This window comes from Phyllostomus discolor, chromosome 9 (genome assembly GCF_004126475.2).
Source record: "Phyllostomus discolor isolate MPI-MPIP mPhyDis1 chromosome 9, mPhyDis1.pri.v3, whole genome shotgun sequence".
NCBI classification, from domain to species: domain Eukaryota; kingdom Metazoa; phylum Chordata; class Mammalia; order Chiroptera; family Phyllostomidae; genus Phyllostomus; species Phyllostomus discolor.
The window spans coordinates 52,516,393-52,532,449 of record NC_040911.2 but is presented as its reverse complement, the minus strand read 5'-3'; the positions used below and the strand labels follow the sequence as shown (position 1 = coordinate 52,532,449).

Sequence of the window (16,057 nt, the reverse complement as noted above, 5' to 3'; positions counted from 1 at the left end):
CCTACCCATATCCACCCATCCTAACAGTCTGAACAAATCTTTCTTCTTTAACTCCTTCTTTGTTAGACTTCCATGCAGTTTGATTTTCTAGCACTGCTGGTTGTTTGTTGTTTTTAAATTGGTTGTTATCCTTCTTTTGGTTGTGTGATGAAGCAAAGTGCTTCTACCCACACTTCCATCATGGTCAAACTGCTTTATATTTCTTATGGTGCTGTTGTTTTGTATTCTTATCTTATCCTTCTTAGCTAGTGAACAGCTAGTTTCTTAAGGACTGAGAAAAAATGCCTTATCTGTGTACTTACATATCATCAGATGTTTCAGAGTTCAGTACAAGGAGCAGTTAGAATAACTTCTTTCTCCGGAACATACTGAGCCTATTAAAAGACTGGGCTTGACAGGCCACTGAATGCTTTCCTCACCCCCAGTTCAGAGGTGTTAGGGATCAGAGGCCTTAGCAGCCCAGCAACGTATCACATATTTTGCAGACCTACTATAATTTTCCATTCCCTGCTATTCCACAAAGTTAATTTATGTTCTTAATATGCTCATCCTTTGATTCACTGTCCTTGCATAAAGAAAGGGCTCAGCTTACTCTGTAATGATTAGCATCAATTCAAGTCTTTGTGCCTATAAAAAAAGTGAAAAGCTAACTACTGTATATTCCAGAAAGGATCTGATATGACTAACCATCAGAACACCAACAGAAACACCGAAAATGGTACAATGAAATGGTTATCAATATACACTTACAACCAGTTCTGAAGTCTTCATTCATCTCATCAGTTAGAGGCATATTTAAATCTTGTTCTTCATTAAAAGATGTGTAATAGGCAAGGTCAGTGACCCATCTACCTTCTTCATTTTGATAAACCACACTTTGTGGTAGATCAGAATCTTTAAAAAAAAAAAATTTCAAAAATATTCAATGACTTTTGCAACAAGTAAAATGACATAACATCCTTAAAGTTTTATTTAGTTGCCTTATCTTAGTTACCCACAGTACTAAAATCTGCCCAAAATGAGTTAAAAAAAGGAAAATCCATTTCCCCCCAAAAAAGTATCTCTCTGATAGTGGATAAACCAGTCTTAACTACTGTAAAAGTCTCCAATGGAGATTTCAGGAAAAAGGAAGAGATGACTTACAAAGGTATATTCCAACCAGCTCTGTGACTAAAGATACCATTTAATTTTTTATTATTTATTTATACTGAAAATTTTTATATCAGAATTAGCCAGCTGAACTCAGTTATTATCCCAATTTTGTTGGTAATATCCATAGCTGGCAGCCTGCCAAACATGTGTGCTCTTCTCTCTCTCAGGCCCAATGAGGGTGCTGGCTATGTCAGTGACATAGAGCTTCTTCACAGATTCTTTGATCTGGTGCATGTTGGCCTTGACATCCTCAATGAACACAAGTGTTCCTCTACCTTCTTCATGTCTGGCTGGGCAGTCAGAGGGAACTTGATGATAGCATAGTGATCAGTTTCTCCTGGGGGTACCCTTACAAGGATATTTGGGCTGTCTCCCAAGCCACAGTGTCTTGGGCTATCAAAAAGTGAGTGACGTGTGGGTCTTCATTTTTTGTGTCTGTGGACACCTTTCAGCACTGCTTCTTTGCCTCCAAATCCTTTTCTTTGGCTTCTACCTTGGGAGTAGTAGGGGCTTCCTTCTACACTTTCAGTGTGATATTCATTTTAAAGATACCATTTTTTAAATTCATAAAACATGTAAATATTTTAATATGAAGATTAGGTAAGTTCCACTTAGAAATATATTCTATTCAAAACATATATACATTTTATATATTTCTTTACTTTTATTTGTTTAAAAAAAGCCGACTTACGATCTTTACTCTTTTCAATGGACTCATAATATTCACATGTTTGCCTTTTGCTAGTTGGTGACTGGAAAATAGTGGAATTCATTCTGTTGTCACTAATGGGCTTCAAAGATGCTAGATTCATATTTTTTTGAATGAACACTTGAGGAATCTCAGTGTCTGTAGCTGATGCCAAATGCTTATTTTGATGAGGAGACTTTGACTCCAGCTTGAAAGGGTTTATCAAGTCAAAATCATCTTTATTGACATTTGTGTCATGAAAATAATCAGCATTAGGTTTCACCTTAGCAGCCCTGATAGTCTTCTCCAGAACTTCTTCTTTTGTGTTTTCCTTTAAAAAGCAATAAAACAGTCAAAAGTAAGTTTTGTTTTTATAACTCCTTCTAAGATTTTATGGGGGAAAACTATGTAGTTGACATAAAATGTTTATTATATAAAAGAACAGACTATTCAGTATTCATTATATTCTTCTAGATAATGTAAGACCCAATGTTACACAATTTAGGAAAACCAAAATTGATACTATGGTTGTGTCAAACATTAATCAACATATTCAGGTACTGAAAGTGAGTCCAACATATTCATTTCATTACAGGATGTTATAAACATCAATTTAACTTTTATCATTACCACTGAAAGTCTCTGCAGGATGATAAGCCAACTAGTGTGACCAGCTTCATAAAATTAATGTGAATAACAGTCCTTCAAAACACAGATATTAACATCTTTTCATAGGAGTAAAACAGCAAATACTACAAACATCCTGAGGAATCCAATGGCAATTGAATCAGAAACAGCAAATTAACTCAGTGCTTCAAAACCCAGATATTCCACCATACTTTCCCTAATGGCACTTCTTATTCTTTCCTAGAATAACAACTGCTGAAAAGGGTCTCAAGTGCCTACAGTACTCTTAGATATTCAGCTGTGATAAAGGCCAATAAAGCCTATAACAGCAGTCTTTTCTAAGGTACGTAACAAAAACAGCCTCGTGGACAAAGTTTCTAAAGTTGGAATACTAAAGAAAGTAATTCTATCTGAGAAAAAAGAAACTAACTTTGAAATAAAGTCATAGGCTTAAATTCTAGTGTTACCATTTATTAACTAGGTGATTTTCTAACAATGTTATACAAAAAAATAAACTTATACTTTCCTTGTATCAAAATAAATTCCATATGCTTAAAAGTTTAGATGTAAAAGTACTAGGAGGAAATACAGGTAGATAATTTTGTATTATTCAGTAAATAACATCTTTTGAGTGTTAACACTCTCATGGGTTAAATTGTGTCTCCCAAAAAAGATATGCTGGAGTCTTACCAAGATACCTGTAAAGTGAGACCTTAACTTGGAAACAGAGTGTTCCCAGATGTAATTAAGGGTCTTGAAATGAGATCAGTATGGATTTAGAATGGGCCTTAAACCCAATGAGTAGTGTGCAGTTGACCCTTGAACAACACAAGTTGGAACTGCATAGGTCCACCTATAAAAGGATATTTTTTCAACCAAATACATAGTCATTGCTTCATATCCCTGGGTTTCATTAACATCCATGAATTTAATGAATCACAAATTGAGTACAATATTTTTCATATACATTTGGGAACCAATTGTAAGAACTATGAGGTACCACTTTATATGACGTACTTGAGCATCTTTGGATTTGGGTATCTATTCAGGTCTGGAACCAATCACTGGCAGACACCAAAAGACAGTTAATTTTAGAAGAAGAAAAAAATTATATAAGGGTTTTTGACCGTGTTGGGGGGTAGGGCTGGCACCCCAGCCTCTTCATTGTTCAAGGATCAACTGTACTTGTAAAAGGAAGGACAGGAACACTTCAAGGGACACAGAAGAAAAAGCTGTGTGAAGACAAAGGTAGATACTGGAGTAATGCTGCCACAACTAAGGAATACCAAGTCAACATCTTGGTTTCAGACTTTTGGCCTCTAGAACTATAAGACAAAAAATTTCTGTTGTTTTAAGGTAGCAAAATCTTTGGTAATTTGTATAGGCAGCCCTGGAAAACAAATACAAACACTAAAGCCTAAAATGCATAAAGATCAGCAGAATGAAGACCATGTGAAGACAGAAGGAGAAGACAGCCACCTAAAAGCCAAGAAGCAAAGCATGAGGAGAGGAAACCCTGATGAAACTCTGATCTTAGACTTCTGCAGAACTGTAATAAAAACAAATTTCTGTTGTTTGAACCAAATAAATAAATAAAATGCATAAGGATCAAAATATCTCCTTAATACAGACAGCTTCTAAAAACAACAGTTAAAATGACTATCCTAATAGAAAAAAAGACAAAGAAGACAAATGCCACTTAAAACTAGGTAACTGTTTTTCATTGGATACTAGCACAGATTGAAAAGAACCATAATGTGGAACACACTCTCCCCTCAATGACGTGACTTAAACCAATATCGAAGAAAGGTGATGACAGGCTCCAAAATTGCTCTACTCTTTAATGAAGTGCATTTGAACCATTTATGTGCTTGGTTGAGGAGCCAATGGGGAAACGCTATATACCACATATGAGATTATAACTGAACACCTCCAAGACAGAACACAATCCAGGCAGAATGACAGATTGATGGCATGGGGCACTGGACAATCAACTCCCTCTCCCCACAAGCAAGGGATCATTGGTGGGAAACCTTATGCTAAACCATTCATAGATGGCCTATTTCTGGGATGGGATTTTCTACATAGCAAAGCAGCTCTCTTGCTGTTATATATTAAAAGTTAGCCCTAGACCTGGGGTGCCAAACTCATTTTCACTGGGGGCCACATTTTCACTGAGACAATCAGCCATGCGATTGCCTTCAAAGGGCAAAATATAATTTCAACTCCTTAACAGTTAAGGAGTAGTTGCATTTATACAGTCCTAAAATTATTTCGGCCTTTTGAAGGCTACCACGAGTCTGATACAGCCCCCAGTGAAAATAAGTTTGACACCCCTGCCCTAGACCAAAAAAAAAATTACAAAAAAAAAAATGCAGTTTCTCTAACAGTTTTTACCCAAACACAAAATAGGTCTTTTTTTTTTAATACTTTGAAAGTTTAACTCTCAGCAACAGTTAAGAATTAGGAAATCACCTGGCTAGTGTGGCCCAGTGGACTGGGTGTCAGCCTACAAACAAAAGAGTCACCACTTCAATTCCCAGTCAGGTCACATGCCTGGGTTTCAAGCCATGTCCCCAAAAGGGGACACACAAGAAGCAACCACACACTGGTGTTTCTCTCCCTCTCTTTCTACTTACCTTCCCCTCTGGCTAAAAATACATAAAATAAAATAAAAAAAGAATTAGGAAATGTGAGAAGGAAAAAAAATGAAAGCAACCCACAGGTCTCTTAGGAGGTGGGGTTTCAAGAGGAGGTAATGAAAGTGCAGTTGACACTTAACAACATGCTGTTATAGGCACTGACAACTATGTAGATGAAAATCCCTACGTAACTATTGACTCTCCCAAAACTTAACTATAATCCCTTGGTATCCACAGATGACTGGTTCTAGGAGACCTATGGATACCAAAACCTATGTCTCTCATAGTTCCTTATATTAACTGGCGTACAACAATCCATACAGTTGCATCCATAAATTCCCAACTAGAAATCAAAAACACTGTTTTTAATCAAATATTGGTTAACCTGAGAACATAAAACCCAGTGATACAGAGGGCCAACTGTATACTTATTGAAAAAAATCTGCATATAACTATACCCACTAAGTTCAAACCTGTGTTGTTCAAGGGTTGACTGTATTTGATAGTCCCATCCTACTGATGTCGAACGGAAACAATGAGATAGCAAAGCACCCTGATAGTAATGTCTCAAATAATAGCTGAAAAGTATGTCTCATAATAAATAAGGGGGAAAAAAGTATACCCTCCAAAAAATGGAAAAATAGCATTCTTCAAAGTCTAATCATTGATTTTAATGTTTTCCATTATCATATGCACCAGTAAAAAAGAAAATACTGAACTATGACATATCAGTTGCTGAAAGACATGTTGATTTCAGAAGTGTTAAAATATGAAAAATGTATATCTTTGAATCTATAAAAAATGATAACAGAACTTACAAATTACACAAAAAGGAAAAACTGGGTAGAGAGAGAAGATGAGAGCAGAAAGGAATACTACAATAAAACTTCTGAAAATGACATAAAACATATATTACATGAAGTAAAATACAATATAAAATATAATATTAATAACTACACTAAGTGTTAAAGAATTAACAAACTTTAAAAAAGACTATCAGATTATATTAAAAGCATTTAGTTTTTAGCTTTCTCATGTCCATGAAACACATATATTAATCTATACTTTACCTAAAACATTCAGAAGGATTAGATTTTTTTTTTCAGAACAAACCCTGATTAAAATCCTACAAACTTAGAAATAAAATATAAGATAATGAGGAGTGATGTCAGGGAAGATGGAAGACAAGAAAGTACTGGGAATTTGTCTTTTCACGTAGACAATTGTACTGTACTGGTAAGTAATAAGTTTTAGGGAATTTCAGGGGAAAAGAGAAGGGTTTACAGGAACAAGTATAAAGGACACATGGACAAAAACTAGGAGGGGTAGAAATGGGAGAGAGGTGGGGAGGGCTGGGGGGGTGGGCTGGGATGGAAGTAAAAGACAGAAAACTGTACTTGAACAATTAAAATTTAAAAATATAATAACTTTGGAGCCCTGGCTGGCGTAGTTCAGTGGATTGAGCGCGGGCTGCAAACCAAAGCATCGCAGGTTCAATTCCCAGTCAGGGCACACGCCTGGGTTGCAGGCCATGGCCCCCCAGCAACCGCACACTGATGTTTCTCTCTCTCTCTCTCTCTTTCTTTCTCCATTCCCTCTCTAAAAATAAATAATAATAATAATAATTTTGGAACTCTGGAGACTATTTCAACACTTACAGTTATCAAAGAAAAAAAACTTTGCTGGTAAACTCCAGTTAATGTGAAAGGATGGTAGAAGATATTCCATGCAAATAGTAACCAAAAGAGAGTTGGCGTGGCTATAACAGTATCAGATAAAATAAACTTTAAATCAAAAAATATTACAAGAGACAAAAAAGGACATTATACATTAATAAAAGTTTCTATACAGAATGAAGATATAATAAACATTTAAATACCTAAAAACAGGCTCTCAAAATATATAAGACAAAAATTAACAGAACTGAAAGGAGAAATAGGTAGTTAGTTCTACAATGCTAGTTGGAGACTTCAACATCCCATGTTCAACTATAGATACAACAAGCAGTCAGATGATAAGGAAATACAGTACTTAAAAGAATAAATCATTAGACCTAATAGACATACAGATTACTCAACAACAAATACACATTTTTCTCAAGAGCACACAGGACCGTTTTAAGGATAAACTGTATGATAAGCCAAAAAGCAAGTGTTAATAATTATATAAAAAATAAATATCATACAAAGTATTTTCTCCAACCATAACAGTATGAAGTTAGAAATCAATTTTTAAAAATAGAAAATCCACAAAATATATCAATCAACAAAATAAAACAATCAATGGGACAAAGAAAAATTACAGAGTAATTTAGAAAATACTTAGAAAGATGAATGAAAGCAAAAACACAACATACCGAAACTGACTGGATACAGTAAAAGCACTACTCCTAAGGAACTTTATAGCTGTTAATGCCTACATTAAAATGATTTCAAAGCAGTAACCTAATTATGTACCTCAAGAAACTAAAACAGAATTAACCCAGAGCTAGCAAAGGAAGAAAATAATAAAGACTGAAGTAAAAATAAACAAAATAGAGAATAGAAAAATACAGAAAAATCAATGAAATAAAAAGTTAGTTCTGTGAGATCATTAAAAACCAGACAAAATTTAGCTAGCAGAGAGAGATTCAAATAAGTAAAGTAAGAAAGGAAAAGTGGAGACATTACTACCAACTTTACAGACAGAAAACATTGTAAGACAATATTATGAACAGCAGGCCAACAAATTACATAATCTAGTAGGAAAGGACAAATTCCTTAGAAACCCAAATAGAAGGAAATAGAAAGTCTCAACGGAATTAATACAAGAGGTAGAATAAGTAATCAAAGACTTTCGACCAAAGAAAACTCCTTGACCAGATGGCTTTACCACTGAATCCTACCAAATGATTAATGAGGAATTAACACCAATCCTTCCAAAATATTTTCAAAAATAACAAGAGAGGAAGGAACACTTTCCTAACTCATTGAATAAGGGCACTCTGTTATCAAAGCCAACAAAAGAGATCAATAGAAAATTATAAACCAATATCCCTTATGAATATAAATGAAAAAAAAATCCTGAAAATATTAGTAAATCAAATCCAAAAGCATATGAAAAGGATTATTCACCAAAACCAAGTGGGATATATACAAGAATAAAGGGGTAGTTCAACATAAGAAAAATCAATCAATGTAAAAACATATTAATAGAAAAAAAGGAGAAAAACCACATGATCATCTTAATAGATACAAAAAATTCCACACCCTTTCATAACAGAAACTCTAAAAACTAAGAATAGTTCCATTGGTCTATGTATCTGTTCTTTTGCCAGTACTAGGCTGTTTTGATTACAGTGGCCTTGTAATATAGTTTGATACCCAGGATTGTAATCCCTCCTACTTTGTTCTTGTTTGTCCAAATTGCTGCAGTTATTCCGGGTCATTTATGGTTCCACATAAATTTTTGAAATGTTTGTTCTGTATCTGTGAATATGTCATCAGTATTTTAATAGAGATTGCATTGAATCTATAAATTGCTTTGGGTAGTACAGTACATTTACACAATGGAATACTACGCAGCAAAAAAAAAAGGAGCTCCTACCCTTCATGACAGCATGGATGGAACTGGGGAGCATTATGCTAAATGAAATAAGCCAGGCAGTGAAAGACAAATACAATATGATCTCACCTTTAACAGGAACCTGATCAACAAAACAAGCAAGCAAGCAAAATATAACCGAAGACACTGAAATTGAGAACAGGCTGACAGTGACCAGAGGGGAGTGGGGAGAAGGATAATGGGGAAAAATAAGGGAAGGGCCATCAAAAAAAATGTATAAATGACCCATGAATAAAGCCAAAAGGGGTAGGTTCAAGGGTGAGATGTAATCATGGGTGGGGCAGGGAAGAGCGTGGTGGTGGGGGGGAATAGAGACAACTCTACTTAAGTAGCTAAAAAAAATTATAAAAATAAAAAAGACCCTAGGAACAGAAGGAAAATTGCTAAAATTGATAAAATGTATTTTTTAAACCCATAGCTAGCATCATACCCAATATGGTGAAAGACTAAAAGTTCTCCTCTGACAAAAACGCCTGCTTTCACCACACCACTGCTATACGCCTTTGTACTAGAAGTTGTTGACAGAGCTATTAGAAAAGAAAAAGAAAAGGCATCAGAAGGAAAACTGGATATCCAGCTGTAAAAAAAATGAAATTGGATCTTTATTTTACACTGTAAATGAAAGTTAACTCAAAATGATCAGCAACATAAATGTGAGAGCAAAAACTGTAAAAACAAAACAAAAACAAACAAACAAAAAACCCCCTTAGAAGAAAAGAAGAAAATCTATATGAATTGAATTTGACAGCAATTTCATGGATATGACACGAACAGCAGAAAGAAAAAGCAAAAATAAATCACACTGCACCAAAATTAAGGACTTTTGCCCTGGCTGGTGTAGCTCAGTGGACTGAGCATCAGACTGCGAAGCAAGGGGTCGTTGGTTCAATTCCGAATCTAGGGCACACGCCTGGGTTGCAAGCCAGGTCCCCAGTATCGGGCTGCACGAAAAGCAACCACACATTGATGTTTTTCTCCCTCTTTTTCTCCCTCCCTTCCCCTCTCTAAAAATAAGTAAATAAAATCTTTTTTTTTAAAGGACTTTTTTAAATCAAAAGAACCTCTAAGAGAGAAAAAGATAGTTTACAGATGGCAGAAAATATTTACAAATCGAATACTGGACACCAGGTTCATATCAGATGATATAAAGAATTTCCACATTTCAACAATCAAAACCCAACAAACTGATTGAAAAATAGGTTAAGAACTTAGCAGACATTTCTCCACAGACATACAAATGTCTGTTAAGCATACGAAAAGAGGCTCAATGTCATTAGACATTAGGAAAATGCAAATCAAAACCACAAGATGCCATTTTACATTCATTAGGATGGCTATAATCAAAAAGAGAAAATAACAAAGTATTAAATGGGGTAGAGAAACTGGAGACCTTAAGTACTGCTGGTAGAATGTAAAATGATGTAGCTGCTACACAAAACAGTATGGCAGTTCTTCAGTGTGGTGTAACTCAAGATTGGCACCTTCCACAACCCATGATGAGGTCTGGCCAGGGGGCTCCTGGCCAGAGGGAAGGTGTATTGTTTTGGCAATGGACTGCCCTCCGTATCTCCTTGAGGGAGCAGCTTCTGGTCCTGTGACCGCTTCTTGACCTTTCTGCACGTACACACTTTGGTAATGTAGTTTAAAGTCACAGAAAGGACACATGACTCCTTTGTCTCAGACCCCTTGTAACAAGCCTCAGACTGGAGGAGGTGCAGTCTGTTTTGCACCAACCCACCATCATCAGTGTACTCCCCTGTGACATAAGTAATAAACAGTATATCCACATCAGCTAGTCCACCACGTGGTCTTTTTTTTTCGAGTATCATAAACACTTAAGCAGCTCCCTGGTTTGACACATCTGTGTTACACTCAAAAATATTAAACATAGAACTACCATATGACCCACAAATTCTACTCCTAGCTATATATATCCAAAAGAATTGAAAGCAGGGACAGAACAAATATTTAAACACTGGTGTCCACAGCTACATGATTCACAGTAACCAAAAGATGGAAACAACTCACGTATTCATCAACAAATAAATATATAAATGAGCCCTGGCTAGTGTGGCTCAGTGAATTGAGTACCAGCCTGTGTGCCAAAGGGTCACTGGTTCGATTCCTAATCAGGGCACATGCCTGGGCTGTGAGCCAGGTCCCCAGTAGGGGGCACATGAGAGACAACCACACAACAGTGTTTCTCTCCCTCTTTTTCTCCCTCCCTTCCCCTCTCTCTAAAAATAAATAAATAAAATCATTAGAAAAAATATATATAAATGAAATGTGGTATATACATATGGTAGAATATTCAACCATTAAAAGAATTAAAATTTTGATACATGCTACAACATGAATGAACCCTGAAAACCTCATACTTATTGAAAAAAGCCAGACATGTGACAAACAATGCATGATTCCACTTATATGTGGTACCTAAAACATGTAAATTCATAGAGACAGAAAGTAGAAGAGAGGTAACACAGGCCTTTTCAGGTAAAGGACATGTTATTCTTTAATGAGTATAGTTTTTCATAGGGAATATAAACAGGTTTTAGGTATAGATTCTGGTGATGATTGTATAACACTATACATGTATTTAATGCACTGATTTGTATATATATATAAATAGTTAAAATGATAAACATGTCAATTAAAAGTGACAAACTTGGAAATTAAAAACACACTAATAAATAACCATTCATTGACTTTACATGAAAACAAAAAGAGGAATTACATAGTATCTAGAAATAAAGGAAAAGGCAACAGCCACAATGGAGTCAGATACATTAAGGAAACTAAAAGAACTAGAGAGAAATGCAACAATATTGAAAATCTCAGTTATCCTGAATGAAATAAGCCAATCACAGAAAACTGTATATAAATTAATGCTCTTGTTATAAAGCTCAAAAACTAAAGCTAAGTAATGTATTAAAAACATATATATGAGTGCAAAGGATGTGAAAAAAGTAGAACCCTCACACATTGCTGGTAGGAATGTAAAATGATGCAGCAGCTATGGAAAACAGGATGGTGATTGCTAAAAGTTTTTAAATAGGATTATTATGTGATCCAGCAAATCTACTTCAGGGTATACACTCAAATAAATTGAAAGGAATGTCTTAAAGAGATAGTTGTATACTCTTCTTCATAGCAGCATTTTTCTGTTGCCAAAAGGTGAAAGCAACCCAGGTATCTGATGAATGAATGGATATAACAAAATGAAATATGTATGTACAATGAAATATTCAGCTAAAAGGGAAATTCTGAAACATGCTGTAACATAGATGAATCTTAAAAACATTATACAAAATGAAATAAGCCAATAACAAAAAGTTAAATACTGTATGATTCCAGCTATGTGAGGGCAGAAAATAGAATGGCAGTAAGGCTTCTGAAGACAGAGAACTAGGTACATGCGGTACTAAAATTAACCCACAACCACATCAAAAGTACAACTAAACTACAGAGCAACTATATTCAGAAGTGACTAAAATCTAGCTGAACAGAAGTCCTCTAAGGATATAAAGAAGCCACATTAGCTGGTAAAAAGTACAGAGACACAGAACATGCTAGTCCCACACCCATGTGTAGCAATTAAATATCAGGACGGACTGCTCACTTCAGCAGCACATATACTAAAATCAGGAAGGATATCACTGCTGCAGAAGTTTCCCCTGATGAGCAAGAGGTCCCAGTTCCACACAGGACCCTCAACTCTGAGTTTCAGTGCCAGGAAAAGAAGTCTCCATAACTTCTATCTGTGAAAACCAGACAGGATTATGGTTGATTGAGACAGAGGGCTTCTGGAGTCCCAGGCTGTCCTCTTAAGGAGTCTGTGCATGGACTTAGACTCCCTGTATCTTAGCCCCATCACTGAGGCAGCATCTCATAATAAGCCAGGGACAAAAGGGGAGAAAATGAATTCTCTGGCTTCAGGGCAGGGGCTGGAGGGGCAGCTATCTCCCAGACAGAAGTGCTAGCAGAGGCCATTGTTCCTTTACTGAGCCCTTCCCTCACAGAGCTGAAAAGTAGGCAAAAAATCTGAGTCTCCATCAAACTGGTTAATGCTGGTCACCCTGCATCAGTGATTCCCTGAGGCCCTGCACCATCAAACTTGTAGATCTACCACCCAAGCCATTTCTAATGGCTTTTCTATATAAACAGCCTGTCTAAGCTGTTTTTCCTAAAATCTCTCAAAAGGCTGAAAAACTCAAAACAGACAGCATCTGCCCTCTGTGCACCCTGAACCTCTTGCCAAGTGGCTGTAAGCCTGGCACTAAAGGCAGCCAGCCTTGGTTTGCAGCTTGGCCCCTCCTGGGGTACTTCAAAGCCCATCTGCAGGTCACTTTTTAGCTCATATCAGGTAGCCCCAAGTGGCAGCTGATCTTGACCTACACTTCACAGGATGCCCCAGAGCCAGTGCACCCAAGTAGACAAATTTTGGACAGCATCAGACCATACTGAATCATCACCCAACCAAGTCCATGAGTGACACATTCAACAGGGACACACTGTACCCCACAACAACTTGGCAGCAAGTGTTGCTCCAGGCGGTTACCCTTACACAGCAGATTCTCTGCTACAATCAGCCTAGGGGTAAACCCTTTCCACTGAAACGCCAACAGTAATCAAGGCTCAAGTAAAACAGGAGGGTACACATAGTCCATGGGGGGAATATACCTGGAGCACCCAGCTCAAGTAACCAGGGTGGATGTACCACTGGGTCCTATAGGACGCCTCCTACATAAGGCCAACTCTACCAAGATTGGAAGATCTAGTAGTAGCTGCTTTAACCAATACATAAGCAAAACAGGAAGGCAGCAAAATGAGGTAACAAAAAAACCATATCCCAAATGAAAGAACAGAACAAAACTCCAGGAAAAGACCTAAATAAAATGCAGACAAAGAACATACCAAACACAGAGTTCAAAACACTGTCTGTAAGAATCCTCAAAGAGCTTAGGGGAAGAGCAGATGAACTTACTGATAATTTCAAGAAAGATATAAGAAAGAAAGAACCACTCAAACATGAAGAATACAATAACTGAAATGAAGAATACATTATAGGGAGTTAACTGTAACGTAGATGAAGCAAAGGATCAAATCAGAAATTTGGAAAAAAGCAGAAAACGCCCAATCAGAACATCAAAAAACAAGAAACCAACATAATGAGAATACTATTAAGAAGTCTCTAGGACAAGCTCAAGTATACCAACATTCGTATCATGGAGGGCACTGAAAGGAGAAAAGTGAAATCAAGGAATTAAAAAACTATTTGAAAAAGCAGTGATGAAAAAGTGTCCAAACCCAGTGAAGGAAACAGATATGTAAGTCCAGAAAATGCAAAGTTCCGAACAAAATGAACCCGAAGAAACCCACACCAAGACACATCATAATTAATATGCAAAAGGTTAAAGACATACAAAGAATCTTAATAGCTGCAAGAGAAAAGCAGTTACCTACCTATAAGGGAGCTCCCGTACAACTGTCAGCTGATTTCTCAATAGAAACTTTGCAGGCCAAAAGAAATTGGCAAGAAATATTCAAAGTGATGAAAAGGAAGGACCCACAACCAAGATTACTACACCTACCAAAGCTATCATTTAGAATCAAAGAATAGAACTCCCCAGACAAGAAAAAACCTAAAGGACTTCATCACCACCAAACCAGTATTACAAGACATATTAAAGAATCCTTTTGAAGAAGAAACGAAACATCAAAACTATGAGCAATAAAATGGCAAGAAGTACATATCTATCCACAATTATTTTAAATGCAAATGTATTAAATGCCCTAATCAAAAGACACAGGATGGCTGAGTGGATGAGAAAACAACACCCATACTGTGTATTGTCTTGAGACTTAATTCAGATCAAAAGACATACACAGACTGAAAGTGAAAGGATGGAAAAAGATATTTCAAGAAAATGGAAATAAAAAAAAGATCCGGTATAACAACCCTTATACCAGATAAAATGGACTTTAAAACAAAAGCTATACAACAAGAGACAAATAAGGACCCACCAATTCCATTTTTGGGTATTTATCCAAAAAAACTTAAAATACCAATTCAAAAAGGCATATCCATCCATATGTCCACAGCAGCATTATTTATAATAGCCAAGATATGGAAGCAACCTAAGTGCCATCAATAGACAAATGGATAAAAAAGTGGTACATATATATAATGTACTTATTACTCAGCCATAAAAAAGAATGAAATCTTACCATTTATAACAGCAAAATGGACCTGGAAGGTATCATGTGAAGTGAGTTAAGTCAGAGAAAGACAAATACCATATAATTTCACTTATATACACAATCTAAAGAACAAAATAAAGGAACAAACAAAACAAAAACAGACTCATAGATACAGAGAACAGTTTGATAGTTGCCAGAGTAAACGGGGGTTGCGGAGAGAAGTGAAAAGGTGAATAGATTAAGAAGCATAAATTGGTAGTTACAAAATAGTCATGGGATATAAAGTGTGGCATGAGGAATATACTCAATAAAATTGTTTTAAGTATATATGGTGCTAGATGGGTACTAGATTTATTGGGGTTATCACTCAGTACACATAAATGTCAAATCACAGCTGTACATCTGAAACTTATATAATATTGTTTGTCAATTAATTAAAAAGTAAAAAGTTATTTAAAAGTAAATAAAAATGCTATTATACAAAGACTGTATCTTTGCATAAAAATTTTAAAGAAAATGCAAATAAACTTACTTTGTCACAATGCAAAACACTGCCCTTTGAACTTTCTGCACTTTCTTTCTCTTTTTCAGTTCTCAAAGTATTAGAGGAAAATGGTAACACACCATCTGCATGCCTTCTACTATTTCCGTTACCAATAGAATTACCTAAAATATATAAAAATAATAATAAAGCAAAGTCAGTTTCAGTAATCTAATATAACAACCATTTTTTACTATTGCATTTATTTTAAGTAAATCTAACACTTAACACTCACATGACAAATATAGCAATTGGCATGAGAGAAAATAATCAACATGAGGCAACAGTAAATGTGCTAAACTGCTAACATACAGAGAATTCATTTCTAATCCTCAAGCATCTGAACAGAGCATATTCATAATATACAACCAAGAAATAGAGACTACATGATTTTTAATAATACCCGTGTACTCAGGTATTATCAAAAAGCTCTTTACAGGGCACTCTACCTCTCGGGAGCCCTCCTGTGCCTTTCTTCTTCCCCCAGGCACATTACTTTGCCTTTCTCCTAAGCTCCAAGGGCACCTTCTTCTGCCTCTGAAACTTGTTTCTTGAGCCTACTCAACCCAGCTGGCTCACTTCTGCCACTTTCTAAATAAA

The 16,057-nt window shown here is 36.0% G+C and overlaps 1 protein-coding gene across 4 annotated transcripts in view; it reads right to left on the bottom strand.

Annotated features, from left to right (window-relative positions):
- The window catches only part of CEP192 (centrosomal protein 192), a 137,907-nt gene that overhangs the window by 95,440 nt on the left and 26,410 nt on the right, over positions 1–16,057 (bottom strand). For all 4 annotated transcript variants that reach the window (XM_036009352.1, XM_036009351.1, XM_028523803.2 and 1 more), the window contains exons 9-11: positions 15,449–15,582; positions 1,844–2,171; positions 751–894 (exon numbers count right to left, since the gene is read on the bottom strand). In XM_036009352.1, coding sequence (XP_035865245.1) covers positions 751–894; positions 1,844–2,171; positions 15,449–15,582 — 606 coding nt within the window. The remainder of the gene's footprint in view (positions 1–750; positions 895–1,843; positions 2,172–15,448; positions 15,583–16,057) is intronic.